Source organism: Rhinolophus sinicus, chromosome 2, assembly GCF_057876585.1.
Source record: "Rhinolophus sinicus isolate RSI-liver-muscle chromosome 2, RSI-T2T, whole genome shotgun sequence".
In the NCBI taxonomy this organism is placed as follows: domain Eukaryota; kingdom Metazoa; phylum Chordata; class Mammalia; order Chiroptera; family Rhinolophidae; genus Rhinolophus; species Rhinolophus sinicus.
In genome coordinates, this window is record NC_142502.1 from 132924741 (window position 1) to 132943584 (window position 18844).

Consider the following 18844-nt stretch of genomic DNA (forward strand, 5'->3'; position numbering starts at 1 on the left):
GATTGGCAAGCTGGGCCTTAGTAAAACATGGGAACATGGCGGAAACTCCCGAACCCACCCTTTTTCATTAACAGCAAGAAATTAAAAAATTGAGGTAGTATCTACAGCACTGATTTCATAGTAGCTAAGATTTCTCTTTTATCTTCTACTAACTGGAATTTGTTTTATTAGTATACATAAAACAATCACCGTGTTTAAACTAGAAATTATTGAAAGTAAATATTTTGATTAAAGATAAGTTAGTTGTGTCATTGTTAATACAGCTAGCTTGTATTCTAAAACAATAATAATGGTTACTACTCGACTTTTGTTGTTCTAAGCTAATGAAAAAAAGAACAAAGACAGACCCTGCCTACTAACTGTGAGTATACTTATGTTAAACAAAGGTGAACTGACCAGAACGCACAATGGTTGTGATTTGCCTAGTTGGTAGAATTTACTCAATACATGGGCATCGTGATGAGTGTTTTCCAAACACAAAAGACCCCGAGCTAAAGCAATCACGGCCACATTTATATCATATGCAATGATTTAATTTTAGCAAAATAACATTATCAATCAAATTAATGTTAATTTCAATAATTTGTTTTTGTGGGGTTTTTATGGTACTTATTTTAAATTTCTTTATAAATTAAGAGATGTGAATATCTAATTCCACGTTTATACTACTTTAAGTTCACTCTAGGATTTGGGAGGATTTTTGTTTGGTTTGGTTTTTATTTTTTTGTTTAAAAAGGCTCCATACATTACTCAAATTTCAAAACGTGGCCTACACAGCTGGTCATATAACAAAAAGAGTATCACTACCATCTGGTGGCAGACATCAAAATTTTGAACATAATCCCAGAAGAGAAATTAATCTAACTCCAGACTACATACTAGTCAATTAAACTCCTATTTCAGAAGTGGTGAACACAGTAATTGCCAAAAAATCTACCATATGATCTCAATTGAAAAAAGTACTTTCAACAACATAATAACTACTTTAGTTATATGTATCTATTGTAAAAAATAAATAGCAACTTAAGAAATGTTAATATTATAGGATGAAACCATATTTTTAAAATAATGAAATACTTTATAGTATGTCAATTAAATATCAATATATTAGTATTAATAATATATTCATATTTAACTGAATAATTACATATTATGTATTATCTATCATTCAATTGAATAATACATATTATGTATTAGAAATGTTAACATATTAATATTTAATTGAAATACTATGAAGTACATATGTAAAATAATATATATATTAAAGATGAATCCCTAAATCATAACCTTATTACTTGCACTTGGATTCTGTTTTTAATATATGTTATTCTTTTCTTTAACAATGAAAGATGCAGTGGTTTCAAATAAAGTTATGGTATTTTAGGGAGTTCAGTCACCCACAAAAACTTTTATTAAAGACAGATAAACTGAAGCATTTTTCCAGACAAGGAAAATATTATCCAAAAATTAAAACGGGACTTCGTATAAAAATAATTAAATAATAAATGTAGAAAAGATACTTGAAAACAGGTTAACCATGCAATACATAAAATTGGTGAAAGAAATAAACAAACTTAAATGGAGTTTACGTCATTTGCTTTTAGCACATCCTTTACTTTTCATACAATTTTAATCCTTTGATAAAAACGCACAAATAACTTTTTGTAATATTGTAGTGTCACCATGGAAGTCATCCAAATATAGTAACCTTTGAACCTCACAAATAAACCAAGAATTAAAGTAGTTCTCAATAATGATATTCTCTGGATAGATGAAAAAAGTTTATGATGAGACTTACTTGTCAACTTTGATTCCTTTGGTAAACTCATAGATAAAATACCCAGTTTTGAAAATTGTGTGAGAAAGTGCATGGTATAGCGTAAAAAGACACACACTGGCTTAATTCTCACAAGTTACTTACTTCTGGAATCATTTTCAGCTCTGAATCCCCTGATTTTAAATCTAAAACTCCTAATTCCCTGATTTTGAATGCACCAATAGATTTAACTGTTGCTGTGAGTCACAAGAAGGTGACTTCTTTTTTTAAGGAATACTATCGAAAGGGGGAAAAAATCAAGATTTTTTAAGTATAAATTTGAATTTTAAAATTTTAAAACTATTTTTAAGCATATGAAGTTCTAATTATTTAGCATCAGAGATAATTAGTAACTTTTTGAGTAAAATTTAAAAAGACCTAACTACAGAAGTCACTAGAGCCTAATCTAATAGGGCCCCATGGACATTACTCTAAATAATATTAGAAATGATTAAAGAGAGCTCTACTTCTTAGGAGTGTCCTTCCCCATCTGGCCAATTTAGAACAGTTCATTAAGCATCAGTGGTATTCTTTTATTAGATGCTTAGAATTATTTAAGTTGCAGATTGATCTTTCTGTAAGGAAATAAGGAAGAAAATTCCAGCAATTTCCATTCTGTTTTCTTGTAATAACCTGAACTTCATTAGCTTACTAAAATGGTGAAAGCTGAATTTCCAATAACTTCAGAGGTTCCTGCTTTAATTATCTTTGATGAAATGCAATTCATTTTTTTCTAAGTATACATTAATTGTTATTATCAAAAAAAATCCAGTGAATTTCTCCTTTATACATGACATCTATTTTCTAATAACTGAAAAGTGATTATTATCAAGTAGTAAAGAACACAGCATTAAGAGCAAACCTACGTTATTATGAAAATAGTGTGAAACACTTCCCTAATCACTTTAATGCACCATCTCCTGTATCCCTTCAGTAATCCCTTGAGGTACAAATTATTATCTATAATTTACGTTTCAGGAGAGACTAAGAAACCTATTCAAGGTATCAGTGTGACTACTGCACTGACAAGCAAGCCTCCCTGACTCCAAAGTCTGTGCCTACACAATCTCTACTTTAATGAGTATGGAGTTTACAGCTAACATTTTCTTTTTTCTCCCTTCTTATCATATGTCCTCCAAGGTTCATGACATCAGTCCTATCATTAAGGTTTCATTTCAGGGGAGGAAATGTTTAGTCTTGATAGCACACCCATAATATTACAGGGAAATAGTATATAGAAAAGCCTATCTTTAAAAAAATCACATTTTTGAGAGAATCTTTTTTTTTTTCTTTTAATCAAGGTAGGTACACCAGGAAGAACCATAAACCATTTAGATGGCAGAAGATATTGGAGAGACGTTAAGGCTAGTTACAGTGCTAGGTCGCTATGTGAAAGCCAACAAGAATTTTTAGCATTCTACTGTGTTAAGCAAACAAATATGAATTAGTTTACTGTCCATAATTTTAATAAGTATTTTTAATGCATTGTCTTCATCTGACAAAAGTGTAGATAAATAGACTGAAAAATTTATGGAAAAGAGGAAACGACAATATTTTAAAACTGTAATATTAGATATGTTATTCTTTAGATAAACCAAGTAAAAAAGAAAAGTATAAATACGGGAAAATTTTAAGAAGCAAAATTTACGTGTAACATTGTGCTTGCCCATGCTGAATTCACTGATATCCATCTCAGTGACTTCTACAGTATTGGTTTATACTAGTATGAACCTTAATACACAGCCATCAAAAAAGTGAAGAATGGCAACTACATGTACTCAACATTTACTTTAAACCAGGCACTATGTTTTAATTACTCTGTTTCATAATCTGTATGATAAGGATGAAACACATCGATATGCAATATGCAGTGAAAATTCCAAGGTGAAGAAAAGGTGGTCTTCTTTCAAATGGACTGACAGAACTACATTTCAGACCATATGATTCAGACTCCAAAATATCTCCTAAACCAGTCTTTCTCAAACAATCTATAATGAAAGGCCATATTTCTGTTATTCCAATAGCCCACAAACCAAAACTTTTGTAAAACACAACAGAAGAAATAACTTAAAATTGCAAAAAGATATAAAATTACAAGTCCAAATTATATTATCAGATTCAACAGACATGAAATCATTTTGCACAATTGTCATAAAATTTTCAAAGCACTTACTCCCAGTTTCTGTGCTTACTGAAGACCAGTAACAAACAATTCATGCATCAGATTACACAATCTGAGTAGCCAGCACAGTCCCAAATCTAAGAGCCTATTAGTATTAGCTGTTTAAGAAAAATGTACAGAGTTAACAAGAATTATAATCAATTGAAAAATGTGCATAAATCTAATGAGATGTTTCAACAATTACATACAAAGATGTCCACTTCTTGATCCTTAGAACTTGTGAATATGTTACCTTAAATTTAGGCAAAAGGGATTTTGCAGATGTGAATTAGGTTAAAGGTCTCAAGATGAAGAGATTCTTATAGAATTATTTTGGGTGGCCCCAAAGTAATCAAAAGCATCCTCACAAGGGAGAGAAGAGGTAGGAGGGTTAGAGTCAGAGAGGAGATGTGACGGTAGAAGCTGAAGTCAGAAAGAGAGACTGAAGGTGCTATGCTACAGGCTGTAAAGATGGAAGAAAGCACCATAACAAGGAATAGAGGTGCACTCCAGATGCTGAAAAAGATAAGGAACTTCCTCTTTAAAGAACACAGCCCTACCCATGTCTTTGTTTTAGAACTTCTGATCCCTATAACTATATGATAATAAATTTGTGTTGTTTTAAGCTCTAAAATCATGGTAATTTGTTATTATATATTAGCAAGTGGAAAATACAGATTTTGGTTCTGGGAAGCAAGATGCTACTGTAACACATACCTGAAATGTGGAAGTGGCTTTGGAATTGATAATGGGCAGAGGTAGGAAAGATTTTGAGAATCATGACAGATAAATCCTGGATTGCCTTGAGCAGAACGTTAGTGAAAATATGGATGTTAAATGCCCTGCTTGTGAGGAATATGGTAGAAAAAGGCTATATTGTCTAAGAGAATATCTCACTCATTATAAATGGACTGTTAGTAGATATATGAATGTAAAAGGAGATGCTGGTGAGGGCTCAGAAGGAAATGAGGAACATGTTACAGTCATACTTGGAGATACCACGGGTTCAGTTCCAGACAGCCGCAATAAAGTAAGTATCTCAATAAAGTGAAAATCACATTAAAGTGAAAATTGTAATAAAATGAGGCCTACAAAGGTTTTGATTTCCCAGAGCATATAAAAGTTATGTTTACACTATACCGTAGTCTATTAAGTGTGTAATAGTATTATGTCTATAAAAACAACATACAAACCTTAATTAAAAAATACTTTATTGCTAAAAAATGCTAACCATCATCTGAGCCTTCAGAGAATCATAATCTTGCTGACGGAGGATGTTACCTTCAATTTGTATAAAACAATATCTGGAAAGTACAATAAAACGAGGTATGACAGTATTGGAAATTGGAGGAAAGGAAATCTTTATTATACATTGGCAGAAAGCTTACCTAAATTGCTTCCTACAATTATGTGGAATCAGAAACGTATGTGATGAACTTGGATATTTAGCTGAGGAGATTTCCAAGCAAAGTGTTGAAGGAGTAGCCTAGTTTCTTCTTCCTGCTCATAATAAAATTTATGTCTCTAAATGGAACAAAGAATTGTTAAGCTAAAAGGAACCAGGAATCGATGATGGGGACAATTCTCAGCCTATGCAGATTGCAAAAGGCACTAAAATTTAGAAGATTCACTTTTAGGAAAGCAATCTCTGTAGAGTAAGCGAATTTGAGTATAAAGGCTCAGAATATTTTGTGCATGACCAACACTGTACAACTGAAGCTGAAGTAGGGTAATACTGTATGTCAACTATAAGAATATATATATATATTTAGTCACGGGAGGTGGAGTATAGCATAAGGAAGATGATTGATGGAATTGTAACAGTTACATAAGATGTCAGAGGGGTAGTAGCTTGGGAGAGGGGCGCTATCACTTAGGGAGGGGTGTAAATGTCTAACTATTATGTTGCTTTGTACACTTGAAACTAATAAACAAATAATAAAATAATATTTTGTCATACAGAAAGTTCTTGGAAGAGATTAGAAATGTGATTCATGGATCCCCTGTGTCAGTTCAGCAGTGGCGAAAAAAGTAGTTGCGATTATCCAGAAAAGTTCTGTGAAACAGCCTGTTTTCTAGTAGAGTGAGTCCCAGGGACATAGAGGGGAGAACCACAAGTTTTTTGTTGTTGTTTTTTTAAGAATGTTGTATCAGTAGATAGAAACACTGCCAGTTTGGACTGGAAGAGGCACAGCAAGAATAAAATTCAAAAAGGCTGCTGGTCGCTCAACATTCTACAGACAGGAAATGGGCTAAAGAAACACTGAGGTAAACATAGGTGCTCATCTTTCTGGGGAAAAAAAAAAATGTATATATACAATTCTTAGGATGAAGAACCGGGCCCAGAGGGCAGAGCTTCGAGCCACAGAGAATTATCCTCAGGCTTTGAAATCTAATGGAGTTTGCCCAGCTGGATTTCTAAATTTCTCAAGACTAGTGACCCTTTTATTCTTCTTTCGCTTTCTCCATTTTTAAATGGGAATGTCTACACCTATTATCTTATGCCTGTCCCACCAATGCATTTTCAGAGTATATAATTTGCTTTCTAGATTTACAGGTACACAGATACAGAGGAATTTTGCTGGAGCATGGATTATAACCATACCTAATTTAGATGATTTAAATGAGATTGGATCTTTTAAACTGATAATATTTGGATGAGATTTTGGACTTGAGATGATGCTATAGTGGGTTGAGACTTTTGGGGATCTGGTGAATATGTTTTGCATGTAGAAAGGATGTGAATGTGGGGGGTTGGATAGAGGGCAGACTATGGTAAACTGAATAATGACCCCAAAGATGTCCATGACCTAACCCCTGGAAACTGTGACTGTGTTATCTTAAATGGCAAAATAGACTTTTCAGATGAGATTTGGTTAAGGATCTTGAGATTATTCTGGAGTATCTGAATGAGTCCAACGTAATTATGAGGGTCCGCATAAGACGGAAGCAGGAGGAAATATGAGGACAGAAGCAGAGGTCAGAATCAGAGAAGTATTGGAACTTGCTACATTGCTGGCTTGTAATATGGAAGAAGGAGCCAGATAAGTCCTGTGAGCTCTAGAAGCAAGAAAAGACAGGGGCATTTTCTGCTGGAGCCTCTAGAAGAAACGCAGCTCTGCCAATACCTTGATGTTAAGACTTCTGACCTCCAGAACCATAAGAACGTAAATGTGTGAAGTTTTAAGCCACTAAATTTATGGTACTTTCTTATAGCACATATAGGAAACCAATATGAAGCATCTCTACTTCATTTAGCATTTCTACAAATATACCATAAAAATCTTGAATTTTCATAGTTCATGAATTTCTAAGTTAATATAGCAAAGAATATGCTTCACAAGACACTAAAATTAACTTTTAAAAATCCTGAGAATATTTTTTCTGTTGACAGTCATCTTTTGGAAATGTGACAACACAAAAACAGAACATTTCATCATTTCAACATGATGAATTCTCCCTTGTGAACTAAATAAAAAGTAATTCAATAAAGAATCTGTGCTCTTCAATATTCAATACAGCTCTTTGGAACTGTGCATTAGCATCTGAAAGTACACTAGGAATGGTTTATTTCTATTTTGAATTCATTGCGGCAAATGAGCGCCCCCTTCACCAAGCCCCCCTCTTTAATTATTTCATCAACTTAATTTCAAAAATCATATGAAGAGTTTTTTAAAAGCCACTTGAAAACTCGTTGGGCAATAAAATTGTCCACAGTTCAAGCAGTAATATACATTAATTAATCATCATCACAGCGTGATTTATTCACTCTTAAGCATTTCTAAGTTCTATGGAGAGTCATGACAAGAATGTACAAATGTCACAATAGGAACATATACACATGTCACAACAGGAACATACACACGTGACAAACCAAAGTGTGTCAACACATCCCTTACCTGTGTAACAAGTGGCTCCAGAAGCCTCTCCACTGTTAGTGTCCGGATTTCCAAACTTTTGGGGTCCCATTTTAAAATGATAGGTGAAGTTGCCGAAGTCATGCTCCCTATGGAAACACACAATGTCAGTTAGAAATAATGATCACTAAAAAAAATCTGTGACATTGGGGGTTCAAAATTGAATATGTCACCAAAACTTAGAACCTACTTGAAGATTGTGTCTAGTTCAAACTCGTCAAGTTAGCGATGGGGAAATCAGAACCAGAACTGTGCCAATATTGGAATCAGATTAGAAGCTAAGGGTTCCAGAAGGCATCTGAATACATTAGACAAACCCTTGGAACACGAATGACACCAAGATATTTTTACATACTCAGTATTTAGTACACATATGCATCTATATCTATCTGCTGGAAAAGACTTGGACCTTTTATTGGAGTAGTTTATGGTTTCAAGGTAGAGACAACCACAGCAGGTAACAGCTATGCCTCAGTGTGACCCGTGTTATAATCAAGGAGTACAGAGAAGGCTATGGGAGCACTGAGGAAAGGATACTGAAGTCACTCTGAGGAGACCCACGAAGACTTTCAGGAAGCACTGGAAACCCATTAGGATCACCAGATGTCAGAACGAAAGGCTACTTTGTTTTCTTCACATTGCATGACCATTAACAGAATTATACTCCGTGTGGCAGCTGAGTTTCATTCTCTTTAATAGGAAAGCTATCTTGCAAACTGAGTGGCAATGGTTCTAAAAATTAGCTTGTTGCTATTTACTTGCTCTGATTACTCGCTGCATTTATATTCTTGTCCCATAACATTAGTGTTTGATAAGGTTATTTATTTCATTCTAAGGCAGTCCTCTCCTAAGAATCACTGATGTGCAGGTAGCAACCTCCCACACATCAAACACAAAATATGGTCCTGGCCTCAAGAGAATAAATTATACATTCTATCAGGGGGAGCATTTCTCATCGAGAAACTGACTGCTCTGGGCTGAACGTATTTCAACAACTAACCACTGGAAAGCACCCTTAGATTGTACAAACTGAATCTGATTCATTTGCTTTAATACCACCATAAATCAAACTGTTCATAGCTGTTCTCTTCTTTTGAATCAACGTCTCCACTCAATTTCATCCTTATAAATCAATGTAGATGATTATTTCTGTTAGAATTAACACTACAAAGAAAGCCTATCACAATAGGCACATGTCTCTTTACTGCCCTGCTACAGCTAATCCTTTTACAAATAGACCCAACAAATTTGCTTCAGGAAAAAAAAAAAAAAAGGCAAAGACACAGCGTGCTGGTATTTTACCTCTCTCAAAATGCCATGTTTTAAATAAACTAAGGGTAGCAATCCAACCATATAGACTGATAAAGATTTGGGTTCCTTCACAACAATAGTTGGCACTCATACGCTGCCTAGCCTCCAAAAACCTAAAAATACATATTTCCCATTCACACTACCAACTGCTATATAGCAGCTGTGACATGCACGCCGTTCTGCTGCTGGCCAGCACACCTCCCTGTGCTGTGGCAGGAGGCAGATGCCAGAGGCTTACTACATACACAGAATATCCTCATCCTTGCTGAAGCCAGATCTACCTAAGTAATTTTGGTCTAGCATTTATGACACAGTGATTATTTCTGGAGACGTTCCCTGGAGATCTTTTTCAAGCTCTGATGGAATAATGAGTGATGCACAAGAAGACCCATAGGAAAGCTGGATCACTAGCAGTGAAGCGATTTTCACATGACAGTGAAGGATGCTGGGTGAGGCATTGCAAGGAATGACCATTATTCCATGGGCACACTTATGCATTTGAGCTGGTGGGTCAAGAAAGGCACACGAAATCTTTTATGAATGCTCCAATGCGGAACTGAAGAAATGATACTGCAAACATGCTGAGGCAAGGAACAAAAATGCTGGGGCAGTCACCTCAGAGGCACAAATCTGGCAGGCATCAAGTAGAAATGGGAGACACTGAACAAAGACCTCCGGACAACTGTGATCCAGGAAGCAGATAGACAGAAACTTGTGTCCTGAAGGTCACAGAGGCCCTATACATCTAAAGATGAAAGGATAGGAGTCACCAGGCAAATCATTTGACTTAATTTATTCCTTTGGGGATCAATCTTCTCAGCCACTTCTTGTGACACAGGTGAAATTTAGTAGCAAAAAGCAAAGAAGGTTATATGGTATTAATCTGTTGAAGGGGAAAACCTAGTCACAGGAACTTTAAATGCACTTTGTCTAGCCATGCAGTTTTTGATACGGTTTGGACTAAAACTGGGATTCGATCTCTATCGTATTTTTCACAACGTGGTTTCACACCCCAATTCACAAAGACCAGAAGTGCGGATCGAAGGGGGCACTGCAAAATCTCTACCTCTAAACCCAAAAAGTTGATAGCTAAGATTCCTGTTGAATTACCTCTGAGGTGCGGCTTAGCTTCACGTCAGCTGTTGAGCATGAAGTAGAGGAAAGAAGCTCCTTTGGCTGCAATATTTGAGCTGGTATAAGCTTGCCATCTGTTGTTGCTACAAGTGTTTGTGTCCTGCTATTTTGGGCACACTGGATTGATTTCTGCTGTATGTATTAGACCTTGTATTAGAAACATTTCCCCATCCTCAGCCATTTGAAACTGCATAAAAACAGAAGAAAATTGATTCCATTCCAGGTTAATGATCATAACCATAGCCTTCTAGATTCACCTACTGATGATCTTTGCCTCCACAGTGCAAATAAGGACAAATGATGGCAGAGAAGAGAAAAAGAGTCAAACATCCTCTAGATCAAAGAAATAAGGCAACTGCAGCCAGGAAGTAGGAATGACAGTTTGGTATATGGTCCCCATGACAAACACACACAAGGTGACTGACTTTCAACCAACAATGTCGTCTCACTTGTACTTTCAATAATAACTATGAAGAGCAAGGAAAACACATAGGCTTTTGAGGCTGACTGGATTATTATTCAGTAAATAGTCCCTCCCTCCCCTATTCCTCACCTCCATGAAAAGAGAATACTTCCCCAGCTCATTGATATTGAGCTTTGGCCTATGGAATGTTAGAAAATATGATGTGAACAGACATTTGAAATGTGCTTGCTTGGTTAGACTCGCCCTCTTATGCTTCTGACTTCTGCAGTAACAGCCACGGATAGCCCACTGGTCCAAAAAGAAAGAAAGACGTACAAGTATGAAGCGAACCCAAATCCAAGCTGAAGCTGGAGCCAAGCCCGGCTGAGTTACGTCTGGCCAGCCAACTCCCAAGCAAACCAAACACACAGGATTAAGAAATAAACGCTTGCTGTTGCATGTCACTGAGATTTTTGTCACTATCTGTTATTCGGCAACAGACACACAGTGATGTCAAACAGACTTTTGTTTGAATTGAAACCCTACAATTTATTAACTCCATGATGTTGTCCAAATTACGTAACCTTTCTGAGCTTCTGTTTCCTCAAATGGAAAATCATGATGACTATTCTAAGTTTAAAGAACTTAGTGGATAGAAAACATTTCTGGAAATATTAGTTATTATTAGTGTGGTTAGTATTTTCAAAATCAACATATCTTTTTTGCTATGCTTTATGTCCATGAAGAATAAGGGAACACCCATTTAAAACATATCCAGATTTACACTCCTCTGCGTAGAACAACAAAACTGACTCAAATAAGAAGGCAAAAGAACAAATTAAAATGTGTAGTCACATCACCAGCCTTTCCTCTTTCTAAGGATGAAATGACACTGAAGGGGTCCAAAGTTTTGCCTCCCCAAAATGTGCCTTTTGGGACATTGATTTTAAGGTGGCTATTAAGAAACAAAAGATTCAGAAAGAACCTTTGAGCCTCAGAGATGAAGATGGAAAGGCCTGGTGCAGGAAGGGACTCCTAACATTCATATTCACCTTAGCTTTAGCTAGAAAGGCTCCAAAGAGGGGGCTGTAAGTAGATCCCCATGTGAACCATTATTTCTGGGTTGCCCAACAGGAATTTGCTTGCCACGTGTGTTCCATGTGTTCTGTTCTTTTTACCTACCTGTAAATTGCCTAACTTTCCCTTTCCGAAATCCCATCACTGCTCCCTTTCCCCTTTGTCCATAATGGCATATAAACATCAACTGCCCAATGCCTTTTCCAGTCACATTATGGCACCTTCGAATGTGCATTGATATAATCAACATTCAACATTTTCTCCTGTTAATCTGTCTCTGTTAATTTGATTATTAGCCGAACTAGAAGAACTTAGAAAGTGGAAGGAAAATTCATATTTTTGGCCCCCACCACACATTGTCTCAAATCAACACTACACATCTGTACAAGTAATGCAGTCTGTTTTGCCCACAAAAGAGATTCTATGTAAAGCAAGTACATTTTTTCACAATGATTTAATTTTTTTGAATCACATATTTTACTTGCTTTTAGTAGGGAGACTTAGAATACTTACTGGACATACTGAAAGAGTGAAAAGCTGCAGTTGTAAAAGCAAACCCATACGTAACTGTTTCCAAAGAAACTGTCCCTAAATAACTTGAACTTACATGAGCTAGAAAAAGAAATCCTCCAAATATTTAATCTGAAATACAGTAATACTTCTGATCTTCTGTTGTTAACAAAAGAAGAGACCTCTAAGATCCATGTCCCCTATTACAAGAGGGACTTTTTTCTGGAGCGGAGGTGAGTATATGTGGAAGCACACAGGCATCACAGGTAGGAGTAGAAGTTGAGACATGAAAATAGAGGAGGCATTTGATTATCCTGCAGACATCCCTAGAGAGTTAAGAGCACCCTGATTCCCACCGCAATATACTTTCCTGCAACAGAACCAGGTGTAAATGGAGGCAGGGAGGAAGGGTATGGGGTACTCTTTCTGGGGGTAGACTCAGTACGGGAAGGCATGGGCTGGCAGCCTAACTGTTGGCACATCCTACTTTGACTTTCCTCCATAGCTTTGCCGAATTGCAGCTCATTTCCTCCTACTTTGACTACAAAGAGGCAGCGGGAAGCCCATCACTGTCCTCTACATAACAACCATTCAAAGCCTGGGCTCAGTGAACTGAGAGGTGACATAAATGCAAGTAGTTTTTATTCAAAACTGAAGTAAAGTGTAATTTCCAACTGTTCTTTGCTACTTGCAGAGGAAGGGGGCAGGACGGTTATCTCCGCTACCATGAAAGCAAAGTTTAACACTACCCTCAAGTATTAAAATATGTGCAATACCTAAACCCATACTTTTAATAAAATACCCAAAGAAACATTGCTGAACAAAATGTCATTCTAATAACTTCAAAAGGTTGTAACTATATTTCATATCTAAGCATAAAATGCCTATACTTCTAAGGTATTAAGAATACCTTAATTAAAATTTAAAAAGCATATGTTAAATAAGTATCACACTATTATATCCTCTTCAGAGTCTCTTACTTCTTCCATCCAAATAAACAAAACTTCAACAAAAATAGATAAATAAGTAAAAAATAGTAAAAGGAGCATACGAAGAAAGACTTTCAGGATAGCAAGTTTGGACTACTAATACATAGCCTAGAGCTTGCTGATTAAAAAAGAAACAACCATGTCCATATCTTACTGAAATGGGTTTTTATACTTACAAGACCGTACTCATAACATTTAAAACTATATGCTCACTTAATAGAAATTCACTCCTCCTGCAGAATGCTAATAGGAACTCAGTAATTTGAAATTCAAAATGAAAGCTACTATCTGTCAAATTTGTTTCATTGCTTTTCACTTTACTCATAGCCTCATCATTTAAATTCATTTTGGAGCATAAACAGACTCAATCTACTCCTAATTTATGGCTTGTTTTCCACGTGGATGTGAACATAAGTGATAACCACGTAGGCAGTACTTACCCTACGTGCACCGTTAGGTTTCCAAAGTCCCACAAAGGACTCAGTTTTTCTAAACAAAATATACTTGACCAAAGCTTAAAATTGCTCTGCCTGTCTATTATCCTTCAACAACACTGCAATTCAGATTTGGACAACAGATTTCACAAGCTGAAAATAAGAACTCTTAATATTTCAGACAACACATTTTGAGGAATTATCTTTCTAGTCCAAAAGTAACTTCAAATTATTTAATAGGAACACAGCTTCTTTGGCAATTAATTTATTCTGTGTCCTTCTAACCTCCTGTAAATTACAATTTCACATAAAATTATTATATAATTCTAATCTTCACCAAAATCTCGGTATTTCATATTCAGATTACAGCAAAATAACCACCAAATGGCTGTTCTTATCTTTATTTAGTTCTTTAGTATAATTCAGTCCCAACTACTGATCTGAAACAGTCTTTTTCTGGAGGCCAAAACAACTGCTTGACTCTCTCCTCCAACAAGTCCCAGGTCCCCTTAGTAACAAGAGTGGCACTCCACATTCTGACCAGGGTCTATTGGATCTTATTGCTTTAACCTAAGTCTTCTACTTGGATAAGGTTTGGACCCCATTGTAACACATGGTTCAGGCCACCTCCCAAAGTCTCCACTAGGAACACCTCCCGTTTTCCCCTCCAAGACCCACTACTGACATTTTCACACCGTCTTCTCCATAACCCCTAACTTACTACGGGATTTACAGTCAGTAACAGAAGAACTTACTGTACTCTTAACTGGCTCATTATTAAGAAATTGACAGGAGTTTTTACATAACTCACTAGATTATAAACTCATTAGGACATACAAGATTTCACTTCTTTTCTGTCATCTGTAGAATACAATAGGGTGTCAGTTCCTTCATAAATGTTTGATTATGCACACATAAAATATGATGCAAGTATTTACCTAATTCTTTTCACGTATTAGTATTATTTTTTTATCTTTTCAATAGTGGGATACATTTCCTAGAGTAATAATTTTAAAAATATCTTTCAATATTTTGAATGTATTATTAATACATTCAAATATTTTGAATGTAATAATTAGTACAATATTTTAAACATATTATTTGTCCAGTACTTACTAGAGACCTTAAATGATATCTTGGTATGGCTTAGAGAACTAATTTATATTCAGGTGTTTTTTAATTTACTTATTTTTTAAAAAATATATAGTTTCAGTACTTATTTTAAGTGGCTCACTAGATCTTACTATGTTTTAAAATCAGGTGTCATTTTTGTTGAGGAAAAAGTAACCTTGGAGCTTCCTCTGGCACACTAGTGAGGTCTGCATTGATATTTGATTCACTGCCAAGTTCCACATGAGGATCTTTTTGCAAAGGATTGTACAAGCTCTGCAAGTTGGCCCACAGTACCTCTTAGGATGTATTCTGCCTCCTCATTGACCCAAATTGCTTTTTGTCCCCAAGGCCCAGTGACTTTTTCTTCCTCTGAATTCTATTGGTATTCCACCTAATTAGAATGACTGCCACATAATATTGAATTTAAATACAAATTGCCTTGTGTTGCTCTCTATCTGCTTTATAGAAGTTTTATCCTCTCTAATACACTCAGGGACAGGGACTCTGCCTCCTTCACAATGATTAGAACAATGTTGGGAATTTAATAAAAATGTTATGAGTACTCATAGACTTCATTATTTGCCAACTTCAAGTCTCACAATCACACACACACAAATGAGTATAGTTAAAATTCAGTACCAATAATCTTATGCAGAGAAAGGAGATTTTCAACTCAGAATGCACCCCTTTTGATGACACTTATCTGAACAACAAAACAAAAAGGGGGTTTCCTCCCTCAGAATACCTTCAGTATTCTAGCAGAGAAGTTAATCCCATATGCTCCAATTCTTCCTTCCTTCATTCATTTATCCATCCATCCATTCATTCATTCAGTGCATGTGTACTAACCACCCAATGTGTGAGGCCCAGGCAGGTGCTGTGGAAAACATCAAAGTGTACCAGACTTGCTTAATGCGGATTGGTGAGATAAGACTTGCTCTTACTCTTCAGTGTGTAAAAGCAGGAAGCATCCGCCAAGAGAGGAGTGCTCCGAGGGTGGGCTCAGCTGGGGATAGGCATCTGTAGGGCCATTATTCTTCCATTTCAATAGGGCACCTGGATCAGGTGATAGAGAGGTAACCAATGGCACCAAATTCCACATGTATTGACAGAGTGATATTGTGCAACAGAATAATGGCAAAATAATCAGTGCTCCTTTGAATTGCTGCCAGAAAAATGCTAAAACAAAAATGAGCAAGATCATGAAAAAACATTCAAGTAACCCCAGGATGGGAAGTCAAGAGGACAAAGTAATCATAATATTAAGATACGATATAACGAAATAAAAGCAGATATTTAGATAAGAACTATTTTAAATTGTTAAGTGATTATAAAAATACTTAGTACTTACAGACTTGTGTGTTTTTTTTAAGCAATCTCTACTGGGTTACTGTATTTTATTTTAAAAGTCAACACTAAATCCACACACCTGCTGGTGAATGAAGTAGAAACTCATAGAAAAAATATATAAACCTAATACCCTGCCTCTTTCAGTTTCCCATTTTAAAGTGGCTTATCGAGCCATCTGGTCTAATGTAAATAACTCCTGCTATGCCTCTGGTGACAGCTACAGCTAATGGGAGATGATTTGCCCTGTGCTAGCCTTACCCCTTTCGATTGAATTACTGGACTTGAAAAGTCATAACGCACTATAGCAATTATATTTGCTTGGAAGTCTTCTATAGTGAGGATTGATATTTCAGAACCAGTGTTACTCAGCATATATGCCCCCTGGTAAATCACCTTATGAAGCTTTTTGATATCAAGAGTCATATGTGAGAAGGGGAAACAATACTCTAGGTTTCCTTCTGCTCATTTATGGCAGTTAATTTTAGACTTCGGGCCAAGAAATACTTCAAGTAATATACTTCTGTAAAGACAAAAATAAAATGTACCAGGTCAAATCTGTATATTTCAAGGTAGTAGTCCTTTCCATGCAGTTCATGATATTTACATTCATAATAACAAAGATTTCATTGAACACGCCCGATCACTGGCCAAAGTGTATTATCATTATTATTTTACAGATAAGGCAACTAAAATACAAGGATACTAAGTCTCTTTCCTAAGGTTAATGGAATTCAACCAAGATTTGTACTAAATCTGTGCTTTTCCCAACAAGTAATGCAATTCCCTAGGTGAAATACTTTACTTTGAGGGTCAGACAAATTAAAACACAAAGCTTCCAGGATCTTCACAGAAATAGGTGGGTAATAAATTCCTGATGGGTTATTTAAGGTGACTAAAGCACTGGGGGACCATTCCTGACCTTTCAGTTTGTCACAAAAGTCTAGATCTTTCTAACAGGCATCTCTTGACACCATTCTCAGTATACAAGTGGACAGAGAACGGATCTAATCCAATATGGCAATTCTTTGTTTCATGCAAATTCAATAAGTCTTCATCAGAAGACTGAACACCTGTGGGTATCGGCCATCTTCCTTCTGCAGTTACAGAATCACCTCAGGTGACCCACCAACAAACTTATCAGCATTTTTTCCACTCTCATGTCCTTCCCTTTTGCCTAATCGGAGCTTGTTTCCTTTTTCCTACACCCCATCCTTTTCTGCCTCCTAAACCCTCACTCTGTCCATTACAAACTCTCCTTTGTATCATCAAGTAATCTCCGTTTCCTGGCTCCTTCCAGTCAGTGGAGAGAATTGTCCAACTAAAAAAATGAAAATACAAAACGAAACAAAAACCTTCTCCATCTTACTCCTTCCTCTCTTGTTCTCCTAGGCTTCCCTTACCCTTCACAACCTGGCTTCTTGACAGGGTGATAATGCTCACTCCATTTCCTCACTACCTACTCATCCCCATCCCACAGCAGTCTGGCTATTGCCCTCACCATTGCACCGAAATTAGCCTTGTGAGGTTACAAGTGATCCCTAGATGCTTAATTCAATGGACACCACGTGCTTTGCCAGCTTAAGTACTAAAATAGGAAAGATGTGAAGATTATGCTCTCTGGGCAAGAATGACAAGCAAATGCATGCAGAGTCTCATTTTTATAGTAAGAAATAATTTTATTATATATAGACATATATCTAGACACAGAATATATTTGCATAAAAAAAGTCTGGAAAGACATATACATATATATATACATACATATAAAATTTAGAAGTAGTTATGCTGCATGGTGGGATTTAGGGCAATTCTTAAATTATACATAATTATATATGTATATTTTTCACTTTATGTATTTATATGTACAAGTGTATATATGTATATATAGTGTGTGTGTATATATAAGTGCATGTGTGTGTGTGTGTGTGTGTGTTATATATATATATATGTATATATATATATATATATATATATATATATATATATATATTCAACTAACAATGATCACATATTCTTTATCAAAATAAACATAAATAGATCACCTCAAAATATCCAGTAGCGTTTTTTTACTTATCTTATTTGACCTTTCAGTGGTATTTGACAATGTTAATATTGTTCAATTTTCTTGGCTTTAAGGATACCAGTCTCTCCTGGTCTTCCTCTGCAGTCTTGGTATCCTGTCCTCAGTCTTCTTAGCGGCCTCCTCTTCTATATCCATACGCTTTATGTTGGTACCCTAGACACCATCATTTTCCCTTGTCTCTCTCTGCTCTACACACAGTCTCTGAGTAGTCTCATTCATGTTAGTGGTTATATTATTCTGAAAACTGCCAAATTTATTTCTCTAGCTCAGATCTCCTGCCTCTATTCCAGCCTCCTATAGGCAATCATTTACTAGTTTTCCAAACACTTCAAAGCAACACGTTTGAAAGTGAACGCATCATCTTTCACCCCAAATTGTCCAACTTCTGTATTCCTAGGTCAGTGAACAGAACCACTACCTATCAAGCCCTGTCAGAAATGCAGGTACCATTTATTTCTTTCCCTTCTCTTACCTTCTACACCAAAAATTTCATCAACTCTTAATAGATTAGATCTCCAATATTTCACAAATACCACTTCTTTTTTC

General features: G+C 35.9%; 1 protein-coding gene across 8 annotated transcripts in view; it reads right to left on the minus strand.

The window, feature by feature from the left end:
* CTNNA2 (catenin alpha 2) overlaps positions 1-18844 on the minus strand; it is a 1050986-nt gene that overhangs the window by 912854 nt on the left and 119288 nt on the right. For all 8 annotated transcript variants that reach the window (XM_019750020.3, XM_074332253.2, XM_074332251.2 and 5 more), the window contains one exon: positions 7877-7983. In XM_019750020.3, the coding sequence (XP_019605579.1) occupies positions 7877-7978 (102 nt within the window). In that variant the 5' untranslated portion in view covers positions 7979-7983. The remainder of the gene's footprint in view (positions 1-7876; positions 7984-18844) is intronic.